The 19,139-nt window shown below is 37.8% G+C and overlaps 1 protein-coding gene across 15 annotated transcripts in view; it reads left to right on the top strand.

Moving 5' to 3' along the window:
- The window catches only part of Wnk1 (WNK lysine deficient protein kinase 1), a 116,104-nt gene that overhangs the window by 81,453 nt on the left and 15,512 nt on the right, over window positions 1–19,139 (top strand). For 7 of the 15 annotated variants that reach the window (XM_075982945.1, XM_075982946.1, XM_075982938.1 and 4 more), the window contains exons 10-22: window positions 2,996–3,136; window positions 5,207–5,665; window positions 6,497–6,781; window positions 7,444–7,541; window positions 7,638–7,800; window positions 8,454–8,570; window positions 8,888–9,061; window positions 9,207–9,264; window positions 9,383–9,505; window positions 10,196–11,631; window positions 13,572–13,655; window positions 15,677–15,760; window positions 16,853–16,913. In XM_075982945.1, coding sequence (XP_075839060.1) covers window positions 2,996–3,136; window positions 5,207–5,665; window positions 6,497–6,781; window positions 7,444–7,541; window positions 7,638–7,800; window positions 8,454–8,570; window positions 8,888–9,061; window positions 9,207–9,264; window positions 9,383–9,505; window positions 10,196–11,631; window positions 13,572–13,655; window positions 15,677–15,760; window positions 16,853–16,913 — 3,283 coding nt within the window. The remainder of the gene's footprint in view (window positions 1–2,995; window positions 3,137–5,206; window positions 5,666–6,496; window positions 6,782–7,443; window positions 7,542–7,637; window positions 7,801–8,453; window positions 8,571–8,887; window positions 9,062–9,206; window positions 9,265–9,382; window positions 9,506–10,195; window positions 11,632–13,571; window positions 13,656–15,676; window positions 15,761–16,852; window positions 16,914–19,139) is intronic. The other 8 variants (XM_075982953.1, XM_075982947.1, XM_075982949.1 and 5 more) reach the window with 3 other exon arrangements.

Consider the following 19,139-nt stretch of genomic DNA (forward strand, 5'->3'; position numbering starts at 1 on the left):
GATAAAGTAGCGTAATACTATAAATAAATGTTAAGTTGAAATTGTAATATGTCTGAATGTGATTATGTGCACTTGGAATGTCAACTTGTAGGAAACTTACAGCAGAATCATAAGTTCCAGGCCATCCTGGGCTGCCTAGTGAGTTGTACTCTCAGAAAAGAGAAAGTAGTTCATAAGGCCCCAACTCTCTCTTAGAATATGTGAAATAAGTAGCATATCTTGAAACAGGCCACCAATGTAGTAGAGATACGTTCTTTACTTCCTTGCATTCATTCATTCAAGTGGAACCTGAAACAGATAATGTAATCTTTTGGATAACACCAGTGTAACTATTTAGGAACAAGTTCACTATTATAAAAATCTTGGTTTGTAGTAACTAATGGTTGCTGGGGGAAGGAAGGAGAATCATTTCCTCAGTGGTGTAGCCACTGAAAAGTATGCCATGTTCCAGTAAATAACCTCCTGTGCTAATGTAACACTAATTAAACTCATTCTCTCCTTCTCTCTATCTCTTTCTCATGTGCACGCACGTGCGCGCACGTGAGCACACACACGCGCGCGCGCGCGCACACACACACACACACACACACACACTTGAAAGTAGAAGGAAGATTTCTTGAGAAATGGAAAGGTTTCTACAGAAGAAGGAAGGAAGAGAAAGGGTAATAGTAGTGAAAATGACTGGATTTCATTCTGTGTATTTGAAACTGTCAGAGAATAAGTACAAATAAATTTGAATACTCTAAGATAAATTGAGAAAGTGCTAAATAGTTAATTCTAGTGGTGGATAAAATGCAAATAAATGGACTATTAAAATTAATTTTTCTTTTGGTTCCATTTTAGATATTTTTACAGCATATTTTAAATTTAGTAGAATCAAAATTATGAAGCCAGTTTGTATAAGAGGTATATGTAATCTAGTATATTTTACTTTTGTAGAGTTTCTCAGGTAATAGGAAGCTACAAATTACTGAAATTCAAGCTTTCTGTATAAGTGACTTTTGTTTTGTTGTTGTAAAATTAGTTTATATGGTAGATATTTAAATGCTATACTTACCTGTTACTGGATCTATGTGAATGGATGAATGCAAAGAAGAAAAGGACCTCTCTCTTTCATGTTGGTAATAATAGTTTTTTATAGTAAGGAAAGACATACACCTCATCTGAAATTTAGTTTATCTTGTGACTTTTTAGAATATAGTAAATGAGGAATGTCTTTTCCCCTGATTCATTGTTGTTTTTATCAAGAGTTATAATGGATAAAGGCTAGAGATATAATTCAGCAGTTGAAAGAGCTTACAGCTCTTCTGAGGACCCAAATTCAGTTCCATTCCAGATGCCTTACAACTGCCTATAATTCTAGTTGTAAGGGCCACCCTTCTCTTACCACTGTGGTCATCTGTCCACACATGTATACACGTGTATATGCACAAAAATTATTAAAAAAAATAAAGCTTTAAAATGGTATCATTTATATTAGTGTGGTGCCCCCAGTATTTATGACTGTAAAGAAGGTTGTGGGAAAGATAAACATGTCTTCCATAAAAGCATGTACAAGCCTTCGGATATTCATATTCTTCTGTTCACGCTGAGGATCATGTTTATATGTCATGCAGATATGTCGTACCAGTCAATAAAAGCTATTTGAACTGGTTTCTATGAAGAAAGTCTATGCAAAGCATAATTCTCATCATCGCTGTCTGACTGATCTATTGGTTATTAGCCAGTGTGATTATGCAGAAGCAGATGGCATGTAATTTTGGCTTACCAAATGTAACATTTCTCAGAAACAGTACTCTAAGGTACTATTGACATACCCGTCAATTGTCTTTTTAGGAATAAGTTCATAAAAAGAAAAGGAATCCATTTTTGTTACTCCTTTACTTTTTCTCAGCGTTCCCAAGTAAGCCAGAGTTTTGTTTGTTTTCTTTTTTTCTGACAGTCAGCTGAGATGGACTAACATGAATGGCTCTGGGGGAACCTAAGTAATGTATTTGTAAGCATAAAATGTAAATGTAGATCCTATCATTATTTTCATTTTATTAATGGAAAAGCTAAAATCTGAGAACTTTGGGAAACTGTCTCAAATATATGCCATCTAAGAGGTGAAAGCCGCCCATTTCACTGCCGTGTCTCTGGCAGAAAAATAGACACCTTTCCTGATTGGAAGGGGTTTATCAAGAAGACTTCATGGAAAAGATGATATGTTATAAGTCAGACTCCTGCCAAGGGTGGAGGAGTTGCAGTTTGGAACATGTAAATGGAACAAAGTTAGAAAATTATGGGACAGAAACAAATAAGCCCGGTTTAAGGTGTCAGGAAGATTTGTCCAACCTGATGTATAGAAAGAGTTTAAGACCAGTATTGCCTAATTATTCCCTTTAAAAAAAAATGGGGATTTTTTTTTCCCCCCAGGCAGTGATGCTGCACACCTTTAATCCTAGCACTCAGAAGGCACAGGTGGGCGGATCTCTGTGAGTTTGAAGCCAGCTTGGTCTACAAAGCGAGTTCCAGGACAGCCAGGGCTGTTACACAGAGAAATCCTGTCTCTAAAACAAAACAAAAAGATAGTGATTTTTCTGTGGAGCCCTAGTTGTCTTGGAACTCACCCTGTAGACTAGGCTAGCCTCAAACTCAGAGCTCTGCAGGTGTGTGTGTGTGTGTGTGTGTGTGTGTGTTAGTTACGACAGGGTTTTACTGTATAGCCCTAACTGACCTGGAACTCTGTAGACCAGGCTTCCCTCAAACTCAGAGAGAGATTTGTTTGCCTCTTAGCTAATTATTCTTAATGATTTAAGAAAAAAATCAGGATAAATGCCAGGCGTGGTGATGCATATCTTCAATCCCAGCACTCAGGAGGCAGTCAGGGAGATCTCTGAGTTCCAGAGCTGCATATCCTTTTTTTTTTTTTTTTTTTTTTTAAGAAAAGGGGGTCAACTCAGTTATTACCCTCTTTCAAAAAGTCTGATTTTTTTTTTTTTTTTTTTTTTTTTAGCAACCAGGAATACAGCCAACTGCTCCTCCTCAACAGGCAGTACAGTATTCACTTCCACAGGCAACATCTTCCAGTGAAGGCACTACTACTGCACAGCCTCAAGCTCCACAAGTTTTGCCTCAAGTGTCAGCTGGAACACAGGTAAACTCTAATTCTTGAAAAGATGCTACAGATGATATCTATGTCCTTTACCGCAGATTTCTGCCTTCTCCTGTAATAGTGAAGAATCCGTTAAAATGGAATAGAGATTAATCCCGTTATATACTTGTTTTTGTTGTAAATATCAATAGTAATGACCATGTCAAAATATTGAAATTTTAGGTTTGATAAGTATGAAGTAGTTACAAATACTGAAATTTAGGGGTTAAATGGAAATGTTTTGGTAACTGGACCTACGACATTCTCTAGAAATGTGTCAGCTGTATCTTACATTCCAGTTTTGCAGCTGTGTTTTATTTTCTTGTAAAGTTCTTCATTGTTTTCTCCCTCGCTGCATACAGATACTAATTTATTGTGTTAATTAGCTTTTCATCATTGGCAAATGCCTAAGGACAATATTGTAAGAAAAGAATCATTTGTTTTCTTGTATGATTTCAGTCCACACATGATTGGCAAGCCATATTGCCTTTATATTGTAGCAGGAGATGGAGGAAGGGTTATAGATGAAGGAAAAATTATGGCATAAGAAACTATTTTATGACTGGCAAGGAGCATAGAAGAGGCTAAGGCCAAGAGATACCTTTCAAAGCCCCACCCACCCAGTTCCTTTAACTAGGCCCCACTCTTCACATTTTCACCTTCTCCTCTTAAATTATGAATCCATCAGAGGTCAGAACCCTTTTTATCTAGTTGTCTCTGAAAATGCTCTCAGAGATTTATTTTAGTAATCACCTCTTTACTATCAGTCTAATTAAAGTTGACAGCCAAGATTACCCATCAACTGGGTATGTTGTCACATATCTGCAATTCCTGAGGCAAGAGGTTCAAAAGATCTAGACAAACCTGTGCTGTCTACTATGTCTATTCCTCAAAAAACTTATGTGGATTTTTGTTTTGTCTGGGGAAGTTATTTTGATTATTCTTTTGTTAGTTTATTCAGTCGCTTGGAAAGTAACCTGTAGAAGGCATATTCCTATGAATAACCTTTCATCAACTTCATCTATGGGTCAGTTGTAGATATATGTGTATATTATATTGTCATCTCAGAACTAAAATAATATCAATTCTAAATGCACTCTTATTTGCCACTGGCATATAGTCTTAATCTCTACATATATCTCACTCAGGTTTTAAAATGACACAGTTGTGGAATCAGTGAATTATCTAGAATCAGCGAATTATGCTAATTATACCAACTTTTAGTGTTGTTTTACATTTAAAATTGAAACATAATATGAAGTCTAATTCCACTGGAAAGAAATTTGAGTTTAATCAGTATATTAGCAGTCATATTAGATGATTGCAGACATGCTGGTGGATTATGCTGTGTGACGCATATGCCAGTAGACAAAGCTGGGTGGTGGTGGTGGTGTACTCCTTTGTGTGCAGATCTCTGTGACTTTGAGGACAGCCAGGACTGTTACACAGAGAAACCTTGTCTCAAAAAACAAATAACAAAAAGTTGGGTGTTCTGGTACAAGTCTGGAGTCTTAGCACTTGGAAGGCAAAGGCAGAAGGTTTGTTTTTGTTTGGTTTGGTTTGGGGTTTTTAAGACAGGGCTTCTCTATGTCCTTTGGAGCGTGTCCTAGAACTCACTCTATAACCCAGGCTGGCCTTGAACTCACAGAGATCCACCTGCCTCTGCCTCCCAAGTGCTGGGATTAAAGACGAATGCCTCCACCACCTGGATGGACCTAGAGTTTTAAGTTCAGTCAGAATCGCCCAACAAGCTCCAGGAAAGCCTCAGCTGCCTAGTGAGAGTCAAAATTAAAAAATAAACCAACAAAGAGAAGGGAGAGAAATCCTTCCGTGTGAAAGGTCCTCTTTTATTGCCAAAAATGAAATAGCATTTTTTTCAACAGTGAAAGGTTTGGAAATGTTACTTTACTAGCATATTTCTCTCCTATTCTTTCTTGATTCTATGTGGCATGTTAATTTATACTAATGTATGCAGAATTTTGTTTTTCTTCTTGACTAATATGTAAATCTTGCTTTTTGGCAGCTTTGCTTTAAAAAAAAAAAAGTCTGTTTTGTTTTTCTTTACCTTCCCAGCTTCCAGTTTCCCAGACAGTACCAACTATCCAAGGCGAACCTCACATCCCAGTTTCCGCACAGCCCTCAGTTGTTCCAGTCCACTCTGGTGCTCATTTCCTTCCTGTGGGACAGCCACTCCCTGCTTCCTTACTCCCACAGTATCCTGTCTCTCAAATTCCCATATCAGCTCCTCATGTATCTACGGCTCAGACAGGTTTCTCCTCCGTTCCTATAACGATGGCTGCTGGCATTAATCAGCCTCTGCTCCCCTTGACTTCATCTGCTACAGCATCTTCAATACCAGGGGGATCAACTGTAGTTCCTAATCAGCTTCCAACCCTTCTGCAGCCTGTGAATCAGCTGCAAAGTCAGGTTCACCCACAGCTCCTACAGCCAACAGTTCAGTCCATGGGAATACCAGCTAACCTTGGACAAGCTGCCGAGGGTCCACTTCCCTCTGGAGATGTTCTGTACCAGGTATTGTGTTAGCTAGTAAATCAGAGGGTGTTAGACTATTGGATTTTAATGGCAGATCATTAAGAACTTGAGAAATGTACTAGTTAGTTGAGTGTCAGAGTAACAATAACAAAAGTTGGCACTCTGAACTAGACAAAATAAAAATAGCAAAATTCTGAAAAGGCTGGATGTGGTAGTGTGTGCCTTTGATCCCAGTGCTTGGGAGGCAGAGGCAGATAGCAGATCTCTGTGAGTTCAAGGCTAGCTTGGTCTGCATAGCAAGTTCCAAGTCAGCCAGGGCTACATAGTAAGACCCTATCTCAAAGAAACTATTGGAGTGATATTACCAAATGATTCATACACGGTTTTGAAGACACAACTTAGAAGAAAAGTTAACTCTATTCCAGGTAAGCTAGATAAACTTGGATAATGGTTAGTGTAGTATGCCAGGCTGCTCTTTTACATATGTAGACTGTAAATAGAGCAGGTAGCCTGATACAAACAAGAAGGTTCAGGATTTAGATTTTATAATATGACTGCTATCTGGGAGAGATTTTTGCATTCTTCCATGTAAGATTGCTATAAATTCTTTCTGTGAGGAATTAATCTCTTAAGTTCTACTTAAATGGTCTCTAGGAGGGGAAATCAGTTTAAAGTATGATTGAAAGAGTGCCATTTTCTAAGTTATCTGCCAGTTCATTTTGAAAATGATCTTTAAATTTTCTTTAAATTATTAGAAACCGGGGTACTGTTCTTTGCTTTGTGCTTCTTTTCCCTCTGGCCCCTCATCTACTGATTTGCTAATTTGATGTCCCCACTCACACTAACTCACCTTCCTCATTTCTGTCACAGGGCTTCCCATCTCGACTGCCACCACAATACCCAGGAGATTCAAATATTGTTCCCTCTTCCAACGTGGCTTCTGTTTGCATCCATTCTACAGTCCTAGCCCCTCCTCCTATGCCGACAGAAGCCTTGGCCACCCAAGGTTACTTTCCTACAGTAGTGCAGCCTTTTGTGGAATCAAATCTTTTGGTTCCTATGGGCAGTGTAGGAGGACAGGTTCAAGTGTCCCAACCAGCAGTGAGTTTAACACAACAACCCCCCACTACATCCTCCCAGCAAGCAGCCCTGGAGGTAAATGAAATTACTGCATGTTTATATGAAAAACATCTATAAAAAATGGGGTTCAAATAGCAAAGAAAAAACAGGCTTCCCTGATTTACAACTCATTTGGAGACTGTCTAACTTCTAAATGACTTTTTCTTACAGCAGAATGAAATGGCAATGTGGGGGCCTTGTTGCCACTGGCTGTTCTGTTGGGAAGTGAGTTTGCCTTAGAGAAGATTAACACTATTAGCACTTCACTTCTCTAGTTAGTGCGTTAGCCATTGTTCTCCTTCCACAAACTCTTGCCATTGGCAGTTCATAAGAGTATCTTACTTGCTGTGCTCCCAACAACCTTTTCTATTCTACTAGGGTACAGTTCTAAATTTATCTCTGCACTTCGCTCTACCTGCCCTATTGCACACTCTAGTAAGATGCTGTCTGCATGGCAAATTGTAGTTTCACAATGCCTAGCAAATAGGTTGGCTGACTTCACACCAACAGTTGGTATTAGAAACTAGCTTTGGAAAAGATTTTGAGTTAAGAATTACTAGTACCTTCATTGATTCCAAGACTTATAGAGGGGTAACAGGAACTTCTTAGGAACGGTGAATGATTTTATAAACATACTTACATATGTGTGTGTAAATCTTTTTTCCTGCCAAGATTTGAGTTATCTTCTCTATTTATAGAGTACTCAGGGAGTCTCTCAGACTGTTCCTCCAGAACCAACTCCAATAACACAGTCACAACCTACCCAGCCTGTCACATTGGTTTCAAATGTAGACAGGTAAGAAAACTAACACTTGTTTGAGTTGTGGGCAGGATGGTATGAAACTTCAGAATATCAGGCCTTTCAGTCTCATTAATTTTTTTCTCTTCAAAGTGCACATTCAGATGTTGCTTCAGGAATGAGTGATGGCAATGAGAATGCTCCTTCATCCAGTGGGAGGCATGAAGGAAGAGCGACAAAACGTCATTATCGAAAATCTGTAAGAAGTCGCTCTCGTCATGAAAAGACTTCTCGCCCAAAACTGAGGATTTTAAATGTAAGTATTGATTTGTAACCTTTGTATTGTTGAAATAATTTGGGACTTTAGGTTTAGAGATCAATTCTGAACTATTCATAAAATAAACTTTTTTTTCTTTTTTTGGTTTTTCAAGACAGGGCTTCTGTATAACAGTCCTGAATGTCCTGAACTTGGTGTAGACCAAGCTAGCCTAAAACTTACAGAGGTCTGCCTGCCTCTGCTTCCTTAGTGTCAGGATAAAAGGCTTGCACCTGGCTATATATATTATTTTTATAGCAGCCTTTTCATTTAATTCACTCAGTCTCTTTTAATTGAATATCACATTTACTTTGTTGTTATTGTTTTGTTTGTTTGGTTTTGTTCTGTTTTTAAAGACGGTTTCTCTATATGGACTCTAGCTGTCCTGGAACTGGCTCTGTAGATCAGGTTGACCTTGAACTCACAGATCTGACTGCCTCTGGAGTGCTGGGATAAAGACCTGCACCACACTGCTTCCAGACTCCAGAGTTTTAACTAATAGAAAAAACTCTAGATACTTTTGCTAATGGAAGATTAAAGAAGCTTGAGGGCTGAGATCTTTCCATAGATTTCCTTACTGCCAGTTTAAGATTCAAGGATGTTTTCTCAAATTCAGTAATAAATTTGAATATGTATTACCTTTCTCTTTTTAGGTTTCAAATAAAGGAGATCGAGTAGTAGAATGTCAATTAGAAACTCATAATCGGAAAATGGTTACATTCAAATTTGACCTAGATGGTGACAACCCTGAAGAGATAGCAACAATTATGGTATGTCTCCATTTGAAATTCCACATTTTTCTATAGTATTTGGTCTTACGTACATGTCCTAGGCAACCATGTAGTATTTTGTCATCCACTTTCATTTTGACAAGTGATTTTTAATTTCTCTTTTACAACTAGCATACCCAGCCCATAGTCTATGATTTAGAGGTATTTTGGTTTAAGATGTAACTTATGTATGTGTTCAGGGTCTTATAAAGAGAAGTAGTATCTTAAATACCAAGTACACAATACCCCTGATGTATAGATAGAAGTCATAAGAATGATAAGAAATGTACTAATAGATTGATACATGTTTCTCATAGGTGAACAATGACTTCATTCTAGCAATAGAAAGAGAATCTTTTGTGGCTCAAGTGCAGGAAATTATTGAAAAAGCTGATGAAATGCTAAGTGAAGATGTCAGTGTGGAGCCTGAGGGTGACCAGGGATTGGAGAATCTACAAGGAAAGGATGAATATGGTTTCTCAGGTTCTCAGGTAGGTTCACCATACCAATAATGGGGTTGCGTTTATTTAAAGTAGTTCTGTATTGGCACACATTACCCCTATGACTGAGAATGAGCGTTTATGCTCTCCAGGAGGTTGCATGTTGAGAATTAATTTTTGCTTCTGTTTGTTGTAGAAATTAGAAGGAGAGTTCAAGCAACCAATTGCTGTATCTTCCATGCCACAGCAGATTGGTGAGGTTTTTTTTATTTGTTTCCATTTGATAAAAAATTGTATGTGGCAGTAATGGAATCTTGAGACTTCACCCATGTATAGCAATATACATGAACTTCAGTGATTTATTTTATTCAGGTGTTCCTACCAGTTCTTTAACTCAAGTTGTTCATTCTGCCGGAAGACGGTTTATAGTGAGTCCTGTGCCTGAAAGTAGATTACGAGAGTCAAAAGTTTTCACCAGTGAAACATCAGATACAGGTAAGGATTGATTCAGCTATGTTTAAGAAAATCTTTCACCAAATCCCTCATATGGTAGGAGCTTGAATGAAAAGTAGAAAATTTAATAAAAAAGTAACATAGAAAGAGAAAATAGATTATAATAGCATCAAAATAAAATCTAGAGTTGGGCATAGGCACATGCATGTGATCCCATTTTTCAGGAGACAGAAAAGGAATGATCAGTAGTTTGAGGTCAGCCTGAGTGAGACTCTGTCTTAAAAAAAGACAAAAAATGTGCTAGACATATTGGCACACACGTTTAATCCCAGCACTCTGGAGACATAGGCAGGCAGATCAGTGTGAACTCAGGGCCAGCCTGGTCTACAGAATGAGTTCCAAGACAGCTGGAGCTGTTAGGAAAACATAAATAATTAGATAAATGACAGGTGTGCTAAGTAGAACCTACACCATAGTGTGTTCATTTCTTCATTTAGAGATTGTTTTTTGGTTACTCTGTGTTTGGTTTTCAAGGAGTATATACTCATAAGCTGCTTTACTCCATCAAGCTACTACTTAATTTTACTGTTTTAGAGCATGTCATTTTCTTGGGAAATGTTATAATTCTTACTGATGTATATATAGCATTGTTGATAATCTAATAATGGTTCCTCAAAGACTCTGAATCCATGCTTTTAAAATAGGTTAATTTCTTTGTGTTTTCCTTTCTAGTTGCTGCCACATCTCAGGGCCCTGGAATGAACTTATCTCACTCTGCTTCATCCCTTAGTCTCCAGCAGGCTTTTTCTGAACTTAAACATGCCCAGATGACTGAAGGACCCAATACAGCACCTCCAAATTTCAATCACACAGGACCAACATTTCCTCCTTTCTTGACTGGCGTTGCCGGTGGCCCAACTGTAGCAGCATCCTCACCATCAGTATCAGTCCCTATATCAAGCAGTCCTCTTACTGACATGTCCACATCAGTAATGCAGTCTGAGGCTGCATTACCCACTGAAAAAGGCATTGTCGGTGTTAACACCAGCACAGGTGTGATAACTTCAAGTGGTCTCACCCCATTGTCTGTGTCACCAACACTTTCCAGTGTGGTTTCCAGTTCTACAGCACCTACAGTTGTTGCGGTGTCTACAACATCCCAGCCAGTTCAGGCTCCCACATCTGGGAGCATTGTTTCTAGTACAGGCAGTTTTCCTTCTGGGACATTTTCCACAAGTTCAGCTACTACAGTGGGTAGTGTGACTGCCCCAAATGCCAAGCCTTCAGCTGTATTATTACAACAGATAGCAGGCAGTACTGCTGGGGTAACCATAGCGACATCAGTCTCTACCAGCACTCCATTCCCAGGCACAGCTTCACAGCCATCCCTTCCTCTTAGTAGCAGCACCTCTGCTCCCACTTTAGCGGAAACTGTGGTGGTTAGTGCACACTCACTAGACAAGACATCTCACAGTAGTACCACAGGATTGGCTTTATCCTTTTGTGCACCACCCTCTTCTTCCTCCTCTGGAACAGCAGTGTCTAGTTCTGTTTCTCAGCCTGGTGTGGTAAATCCTTTGGTCATCTCATCAGCTGTAGCTTCTACACCTGTCCTCCCCCAACCAACAGGACCTACTTCTACACCTTTATTACCCCAAGTACCTAATATCCCACCCCTGGTACAACCTGTTACCAACGTGCCTGCTGTACAGCAAACACTCATTCATAGTCAGCCTCAACCAGCTTTGCTCCCCAACCAGCCTCACACTCACTGTCTAGAAATGGATGCTGATACCCAATCCAAAGTTCCTGGGATCGATGACATAAAGACTCTGGAGGAAAAACTGAGATCTCTCTTTAGTGAACACAGCTCATCTGGAACTCAGCATGCCTCTGCGTCGCTAGAGACATCTTTGGTAGTAGAGACCACTGTCACACCAGGCATCCCCACCACTGCTATAGCACCAAGCAAACTCATGACTTCCACTACGAGCACTTGCTTACCACCAACCAATTTACCATTAGGAGCAACTGGCTTGCCAGTTATGCCAGTGGGCACACCTGGGCAAGTTTCTACCCCAGGCACACATGCTTCAGCCCCAGTCAGCACTGCAACTGGAGCAAAACCTGGAACAACTCCCCCAAAGACATCTTTAGCTAAGACTGTGGTAAGATTCATTATTAAATGACTAAATAAATGTGATTATTCCTCGTCCTTCCCTCTCAGTAATTCCACATTTTTAGCTTAGTCTTAAGCTAAAATGTAGTCATAAAGGTGTCTGGTATGTTAACTGGTCACTTAGTTTTAAAGTGACAGCAGTTTTAGGGTGTAAGTACAGTAAACACAGAATTTTCTCTTTGTTTGAAATGTGGCTGGATTTTTAGGTTATGTTGATCAATTTTCTTAGAATGTATAATTATCAGGTAAAATACAAGTGTTTTCCTGGGTGGGTCTTATGCCTGTTTAGAGTACACATACCACCACATAGACACACACAGACATATATAATTTAACAGTATAATAAATCCTTAATGAGAAAATATTTTTGCTGAATTGGTATATCCTAAAGAGTTCTGTATCCCAAAAGAGAACAAAATGTTTTACCAACAAGACAATAGTTTACCATCTTCAAAATGAGAATGAAATAAATATTCTTTTTGTACATTCCCAGATAGACATTTGAAATTAATAAAAAGTTGGAAGTTGATAAAATTGATATAATGAAATAGGGAATAATCTCATTTACAAATTCAATGATTAGAATGTATTTAGTTCTGCTCTTGTAGATTTCCTCTCATTCTGTCTTTGTTCCTGTTCCAAGTCACAAGACTGAATAACTATTGTATTATATATTTCTACCCTTTTTCTGCATTGCTTAGTGATGGTAGAATTCTTTTGACAGAAGAGTAATGCTATTATAACTAGCGTTATAGCATAAAAATACAAAACAGAAGAATATCACTTCTTTACTCTTGTAATAACTTGGATGACTGACAACTGTAGTTTGTTGCTGTCAAGAGATACCATAATTTGCTATCCTGAAAATAGAGCAGAATTAGAAATTTTTCTGGTGGCATGTGCCTGTAGTCTCATTTACTCAGGAGTCTGAAGTGGGAGACTCACTTGAGACTAACCTGGTCAACACCTTCCAAAAATTGACTAGATGTGGTGGTATACCTGTAATCCTTCTAACAGTTGACTAAAATGTATTAGTATATGCCTATAACCCTAACACAGGTTCAAGCTATCCTGACCTATATTACAAGACCTTATCTCAAAACCAAAAAAAATTCAATGTACAGTTTTTACTGAATATTTATTGATATTTCTCTATTATAAATTAAAAGGGTTTTTGATCTTACCATTCTAAGTCAGGTACCATCTGTATAATCTTTATGTAGACAAAACAAATTACTTGACAGTAATACATTTTTTACCTTTTATTATCAGCCTTAACCCTTGTTTATTTCTAAACCTGCTTGTTTTCTTTGAAAAGTCTTGTTTTATTTTTTTTTCTTAAATGTGGTGGCTTACAAATTTATTGATGTACTGCTTTTTTTTAAGGCTTGTTTTTGTATGTATGAATGTTTTGCCTTTGTGTATCTGTGTGGCACTTGGTGCCTGGTGCCCACCAAGATCAAATCCCCTAGAACTGGAGTTGTGAGCTTCCATACAGATTCTGGAAACCAAACTTAGGTCTTCTGCAAGATTAGCCAGTGCTCTTTACTGTTGAGCCATCTCTCCAGCTCCTGACTTTACATCTTATAAAGAATTTTTTCTTTGCTGGGTGGTGGTGGTGCATACCTTTAATCCCAGCACTTGGGAGACATAGGAAGGTGAATCTCAGTGAGTTTGAGGCCAAACTGGTGTCTACAGAGTGAGTTCCCGGGTGGCCAGGACTTTTGTTACCCATCATAACTCATTATAATGTCTTTAGTTATGATGTCCTCTAGGACAGATTAGAGAATATAACTTAAATGATAGAAGTATGCCATAACTAAACACATTTTCATTTCATTCTTCTGCATTCAAATTAGTAATTTTCTTTTTAGTATATAACTTTACCAATGGTGTCTCATGGATTTGAATTTTCCCTCATTATTATAGGTGCCACCAGTGGGTCCTGAACTTCCAGCTGGTACTCTATCCTGTGAGCAGCTGACACCTTTTCCTGGGCCTTCTCTAACTCAGGTGCCCCTAATTTGGCAGATTATTTTCTATGCCTCTGCTTTCCTTCACAGAATTTGTATAAATTCTCCACTACATAATCTTGGCTTCCACCTTGTTTTTTGGCTGTGTTTTAATACCATCCTTTTAAACTATCTGACAGGCCAGCATGGTGGCACATGCTTTTAATCTCAGCATTTAGGTGAATCTGTGAGTTCCAGCCATCCAGTGCCATTCAGCAAGACCCTGCCTCAAACAAACAAATGAATGAATAATAAAGTGTATCTGACTATACTAGTCAGATGGCAAGCTCTGGATTCAAATGAGAGATCTGCCTCAAGGTAGATCTGGGTTAGAAAGCAGTCAAAGAAAACACTGATGTCAACCTCAAGCTTCTACACACATGCATGTATATAAGCCCACCACCACCACCACACACACACACACAAATAAAATGAAATTTTGAGTGGGGAAAGAAAAGTAAGGTAAAGCTTCTAAGCCACTGTAGAAATAAAAAGTTGTATGTAGTCAAATTTTATCTAGAAGTTCTGAATTAGAAGAGACTCGTAAGTCAGCATTCTTAAAATCTCTGAAGCCCTTCTACCCCACCCTGAGAGTTTTTTACTTTCTTAAAATTCAGTGTTCATTCTATTTAAAGAAAGGAGCCATGCATAAGCAGTCTTGGTAGAAGAGGTGTATAATTCCACCACTTGGGTGAGTCAAGCAAAAGATTTGTGGGTATGAGGACACCTGGCCTACAAAGCAAGTTTGTGTCCAGAGGGAAGGGTGGAAACCACATGAGTAATTCCTTATGTGTTTAGTATTTCTTTCATTAGTGAAATAATTGATGTATCATGTAGTTATACCTACTTATAAATTTTAGTTTTACTTTCCCTACTGCTCTGCTACCAATGCTTTAAATGACATTCTCATCAAGAAAGCACTTGTTCTGAATCCATTGTAAACATGAAAAAGCTTCTGATATGAGACAGCAAATAAATTTGAAATGATATTTGTAATTCATTTTTAATTATATGTCAGAAAATTATGACACATTACTTACATTAGAAATCCAGTATGAATTTATTTCTACTACTTTGTTCCTTATTTTCTATAGATATGTTAGGGTAAGGAACTTGCTACAAGGGTATGAACTCCAACAGAGAACACACTCTACCAGACCAGCCATAAAATTTCAAGAGAAAAGGATGTGTAATGGAAAAGCCTATAAATTGGGAATGAACTTTTTACCTGCTTTTCATTAGAAACATGTATTCAGAAGCCTGGCACTATGGTGTGGGAGTATCACTTGAACCCAGGAATTGAGAACAACCTGGGAAGCATAGTAAGACACATAATTTAGCATCCAAATTTCTAAGGGAAGATAAAGTGTAATGAGAAATATGTGGAGTTAATGCATAAAAGTCTGCATATAGGAAAGAAAAACGATAAGTTTATACCAAAGGTAGAAGGCACTTGAGTTGTACACCAGTGAGGCATAGTACCTCCTTACTGTCATCGGTGAGAAAAGGAAATACACATCTTAAAATCTGAAGGATAGAATACCCTTGATAATGACTGAATGTGTCAGTGCTGTCTTATTCAAAAGCAGTTCCCAGAAAGATGTATGAAATTAAGAGCCAGACAATGCAGTAAAAGCCCCCACAAGACTAAGCCAGGAATATTACTGTACCTTGATGGCTTGCCTGAACTACACAGCAAAGAAACATCTTTTTTAAAAAAGAAAGAATATGAGACTGGTAAATAATCTAACAATTGGTGATACACTTTTCAGAATGTGTTTTTAGATAGAAGACAGTAAATTCCCTAACATTAAGGATAGAAGATAAGATCATTTTTGAATCTACAAAAGTATAAATCCCTAAGGACTGATAGACTGACAACCTGATAAATTGTCGTGTTATACTACGGCAAATACTGTGTTGTGATCTAAAGCATAAAATAATGTGTTATGTGTAAATTAATTATATATAGTGACTAAAGCTACTAAACAACTTATCGTACTGTAACTGTTTTTTGTTTAGTCCCAGCAACCATTAGAAGATCTTGATGCTCAATTGAGAAGAACACTTAGTCCAGAGACTATTACCGTGACATCTGCTGTTGGTGTAAGTTTTTAAAGCCTTGAAAAAATCTCTTCGAATTGTTTTCTAGAGCACAAACTATAATATAGATGATTAATACCTAATTCTTCCTATTCAGTCATTGTCAGCAGAAATGGCGCAGACTATTAAAAGATTAAATAACTCTGACCCCCCATGTAACTATGGAAAAGATATCAGAGATGCTTATTTTGTTTTACTTCTTTACCTCTGGGTAGATTATATTGCAGATTGATTTTACTAATTTTGTATTTAAGCTTTGGAAGAGGTTAAACGCCTGTGACAATATTTTGGTTAAAACTACTTTCCAACCAGGCTGTAGTATTACAGGCCGTCAATCCGAGCACATGGGAGGCAGGCAGGGGGATCAGAGTTGAAGGCTAGCCTGGTATACAAAGCAAATTTCAGGACAGCCAACACACAGAGAAACCCTGTTCCAAAAAAAAAAAAAAAAAAAACATATATTTCAGTAAATATCTAAACTACACTATTTAAATATCTTGTTAAAGGGACTGGAGAGATGGCTCAGCAGTTAAGTACACTTCCTGCTCTTGGAGAAGACCACAGTTCAGTTCCTAGCAGCTCACAACCCAGAGTAGGAAGTAGTAGTCTTTTAGAGTGATGTTGAGAAAAAGAATAGGAAAATACTTTTTGTTTTGATTTATGAGACAAAGTCTCACTGTGTAATACAAAGAGCTCCTAAAATTCAACACAGACTGACAAGTGATATAAAAAAATAAACTTACATATGAAAAGGTACGTAACTCAGCCTTTGTGGAATCCAATGCCTTTTTCTTGGTTCTGCTGACACTCTTTTTTTTTCTTTTTTAAATTCTGTGAGTAAAAAGGTAGTAAAGAGTTAAGTAAGTAAGAGAAAGCTGAAAAGAATTAAGATCCAATGTTTCTTCTTAAAAGCTGCCTCTTGATATAGACCTTTAGGTTGTAAAAGAAAAAAACACTACACTAAACAAAAGTATCTCTTCATATATACTATCTTTCTGCCATTTTACATAGACCAGAGAAAAAGTGACAAGGCAAAAGTTGTAAGAATGATTAAAACTGAAGATTCTGTGGTATCTGTGTGTATGTGTTTTGCAGCCTGTGTCCACGATGGCTTCAACAGCAGTTACAGAAGCAGGAACACAGCCTCAAAAGGATGGTGAGATACCCCTTCTTACTTTCATTTTATCAAGCCAAATTCTATGTGTAATTGATAATTGATACAGTTTTTACACACACACACACACACACACAAGGAGGAGAGGGAGAGAGAGGGAAGGAGAGCGGAGGGGAGGGGGGTTCTCTGTAGCTTTGGAGCCTGTCCTGGAACTCTCACTCTGTAGATCAGGCTGACCTTGAGTTCACAGAGATCCATCCACCTGTTTCTGCCTCCTGAGTGCTGGGATTAAAGGTATGCGCCACCACTGCCTGACTGTTTACTTTTTAAAGATACAATTTTGAGAATGTTGTGCACTTTAGACTATTATATATAACATTTGTGTGGTTTCCTGAATGAGGAGGAAATATTAGTTATCTAGTATCTAAAGCAGGAAATTTTAGTTCATTAATGAGTCTTGAATGATTATTGGGGTGAAGAAGTACATATAATAAGCATTGTATGGTTTCATAGCATAAAATCATTTGTTATTAGCTAGGCAAGAACCTTGCTATAAGAGATTAATTTTAAAATGTAAGTAGATTTATAAAAAGTAGTTTTTGAGCTCAAGTGTAGTGGTGTGCCTCTGGAATCCTAGCACTCAGTATGCAGAGGCAGAATAATTTTGAGCAGAAGGCCAGAAGTAAGCCTGGCTACAAAGCTAGACACTGTCTCAAAGGAAGAAAGAGGGAGGGTAGTCAATTTACAGGTAACCTACAGTTGTAACACTGTGTAGAAATACAGTTTAGTTGGAAAAGCCAAGTCAAGTTAAAATTCTAAATGAAACTTTATAAAATATCACTACAGAAAATATCAGTATAAAATTATAAAAGTGTATGTATGTATGAAAATATCATAAACCTATTTTTCTGTGTAGTTGAGGCACACTCAAAAAAATAGTAAAACCTCCTGAAATACTATAGAACACAGATTTATCCTTTTCCTCTCAACTGTCTATAACAGAGTCCAGAACCGTTTTGTTTGTTTTCTTGTTTGTTTGTTTTTAAGGTTTGTTTTCTTGTTTGTTTTTAATAGGGAGGGCCTTATGTAGCCTAGAGTAGCCTGAAATTTACTACATAGCTAAGAATTACCTTGAACTTCTGATTCTCCTGCTTCCACCTTCTGAGTGCTATAATTACTGGCATTTGCTACCATGCCCAATTGAAACTTTTTTTCAAAGGCTTTTCAGGTCACCAGTCTCTAAAAATCATACTTCAAACTAACAGTAACTCATAATATATAAATGGAGGAGCTTGGCTGTGTTTCAATAAAATGTGTTTGTAAAAATGGGCAGTAAGCAGAATCAAAGTTTTCTAATTTAGGAACGAGTTACTAAATCTGAAACACAGCCCAGAGTAGGCAGTAGTAGTCTTTTAGAATAACATTTGAGTAAAAGAATAGAAAAATACTTTTTTGTTGTTTTATGAGACAAGGTCTCACTGTGTAATATAAAGAGTTCCTAAAATTCAACACAGACTGACAAATGATACAAACAAATAATTTTGTTTTGTTTTGTTTTTTGAGACAGGGTTCCTCTGTGTAACCCTGGCTGTCCTGGAATTCACAGGCTGGCCTTGACCTCAGATCTGTCTGCCTCTGCTTCCCAAATGCTGCGATTAAAGACATGCGATATGAAAATAACTTAATAAAAATTCAAAACAAAACTATAAGCAGTAGCATTTCTCAGTATCATTGGAGAAAGCTTCTGATAGTCAATTTAGTAATATCTGTTAAAGTTGTAGTCCACCGATCTATAATATCAAGAAAGGCCAGTATGTGATGTAGGATTTCCCTCTGTATGCTATAAATATGTTTTATTGCCATTGGTTAATAAGCTGCTTTCGGCTAATGGCTTAACAGAATATAGCCAGGCTGGGAAAGATAGAGAGAGAGTAGGCAGAGTCAGGGAGAAGCCATGTAGCTGCTATAGGAAACAGATGCCTGATGCCGGACGGAGCCTTAATGGTAGGCCACCACCATGTGACAATACACAGATTAATAGAAATGGATTAATTTTAAGATATAAGAGCTAGCCAATAAGAATCATGAGCTAATACGCCAAGCAGTATTGTAATAATAAAGTTTCTGTGTGATTATTTTGGGTCTGGGTGGCTGGGAAACGAACAAGCAGCATCCACCTACAAGTATGTTTGCTTGGCAGATAGAAATTCCTGCTGCCACCTGAGTTTGAGCTTCAAGACTCATGAGGTGAGAAAAGAGATCCAACTG

The sequence above is a fragment of the Microtus pennsylvanicus genome, chromosome 8 (genome assembly GCF_037038515.1).
Source record: "Microtus pennsylvanicus isolate mMicPen1 chromosome 8, mMicPen1.hap1, whole genome shotgun sequence".
NCBI lineage: Eukaryota > Metazoa > Chordata > Mammalia > Rodentia > Cricetidae > Microtus > Microtus pennsylvanicus.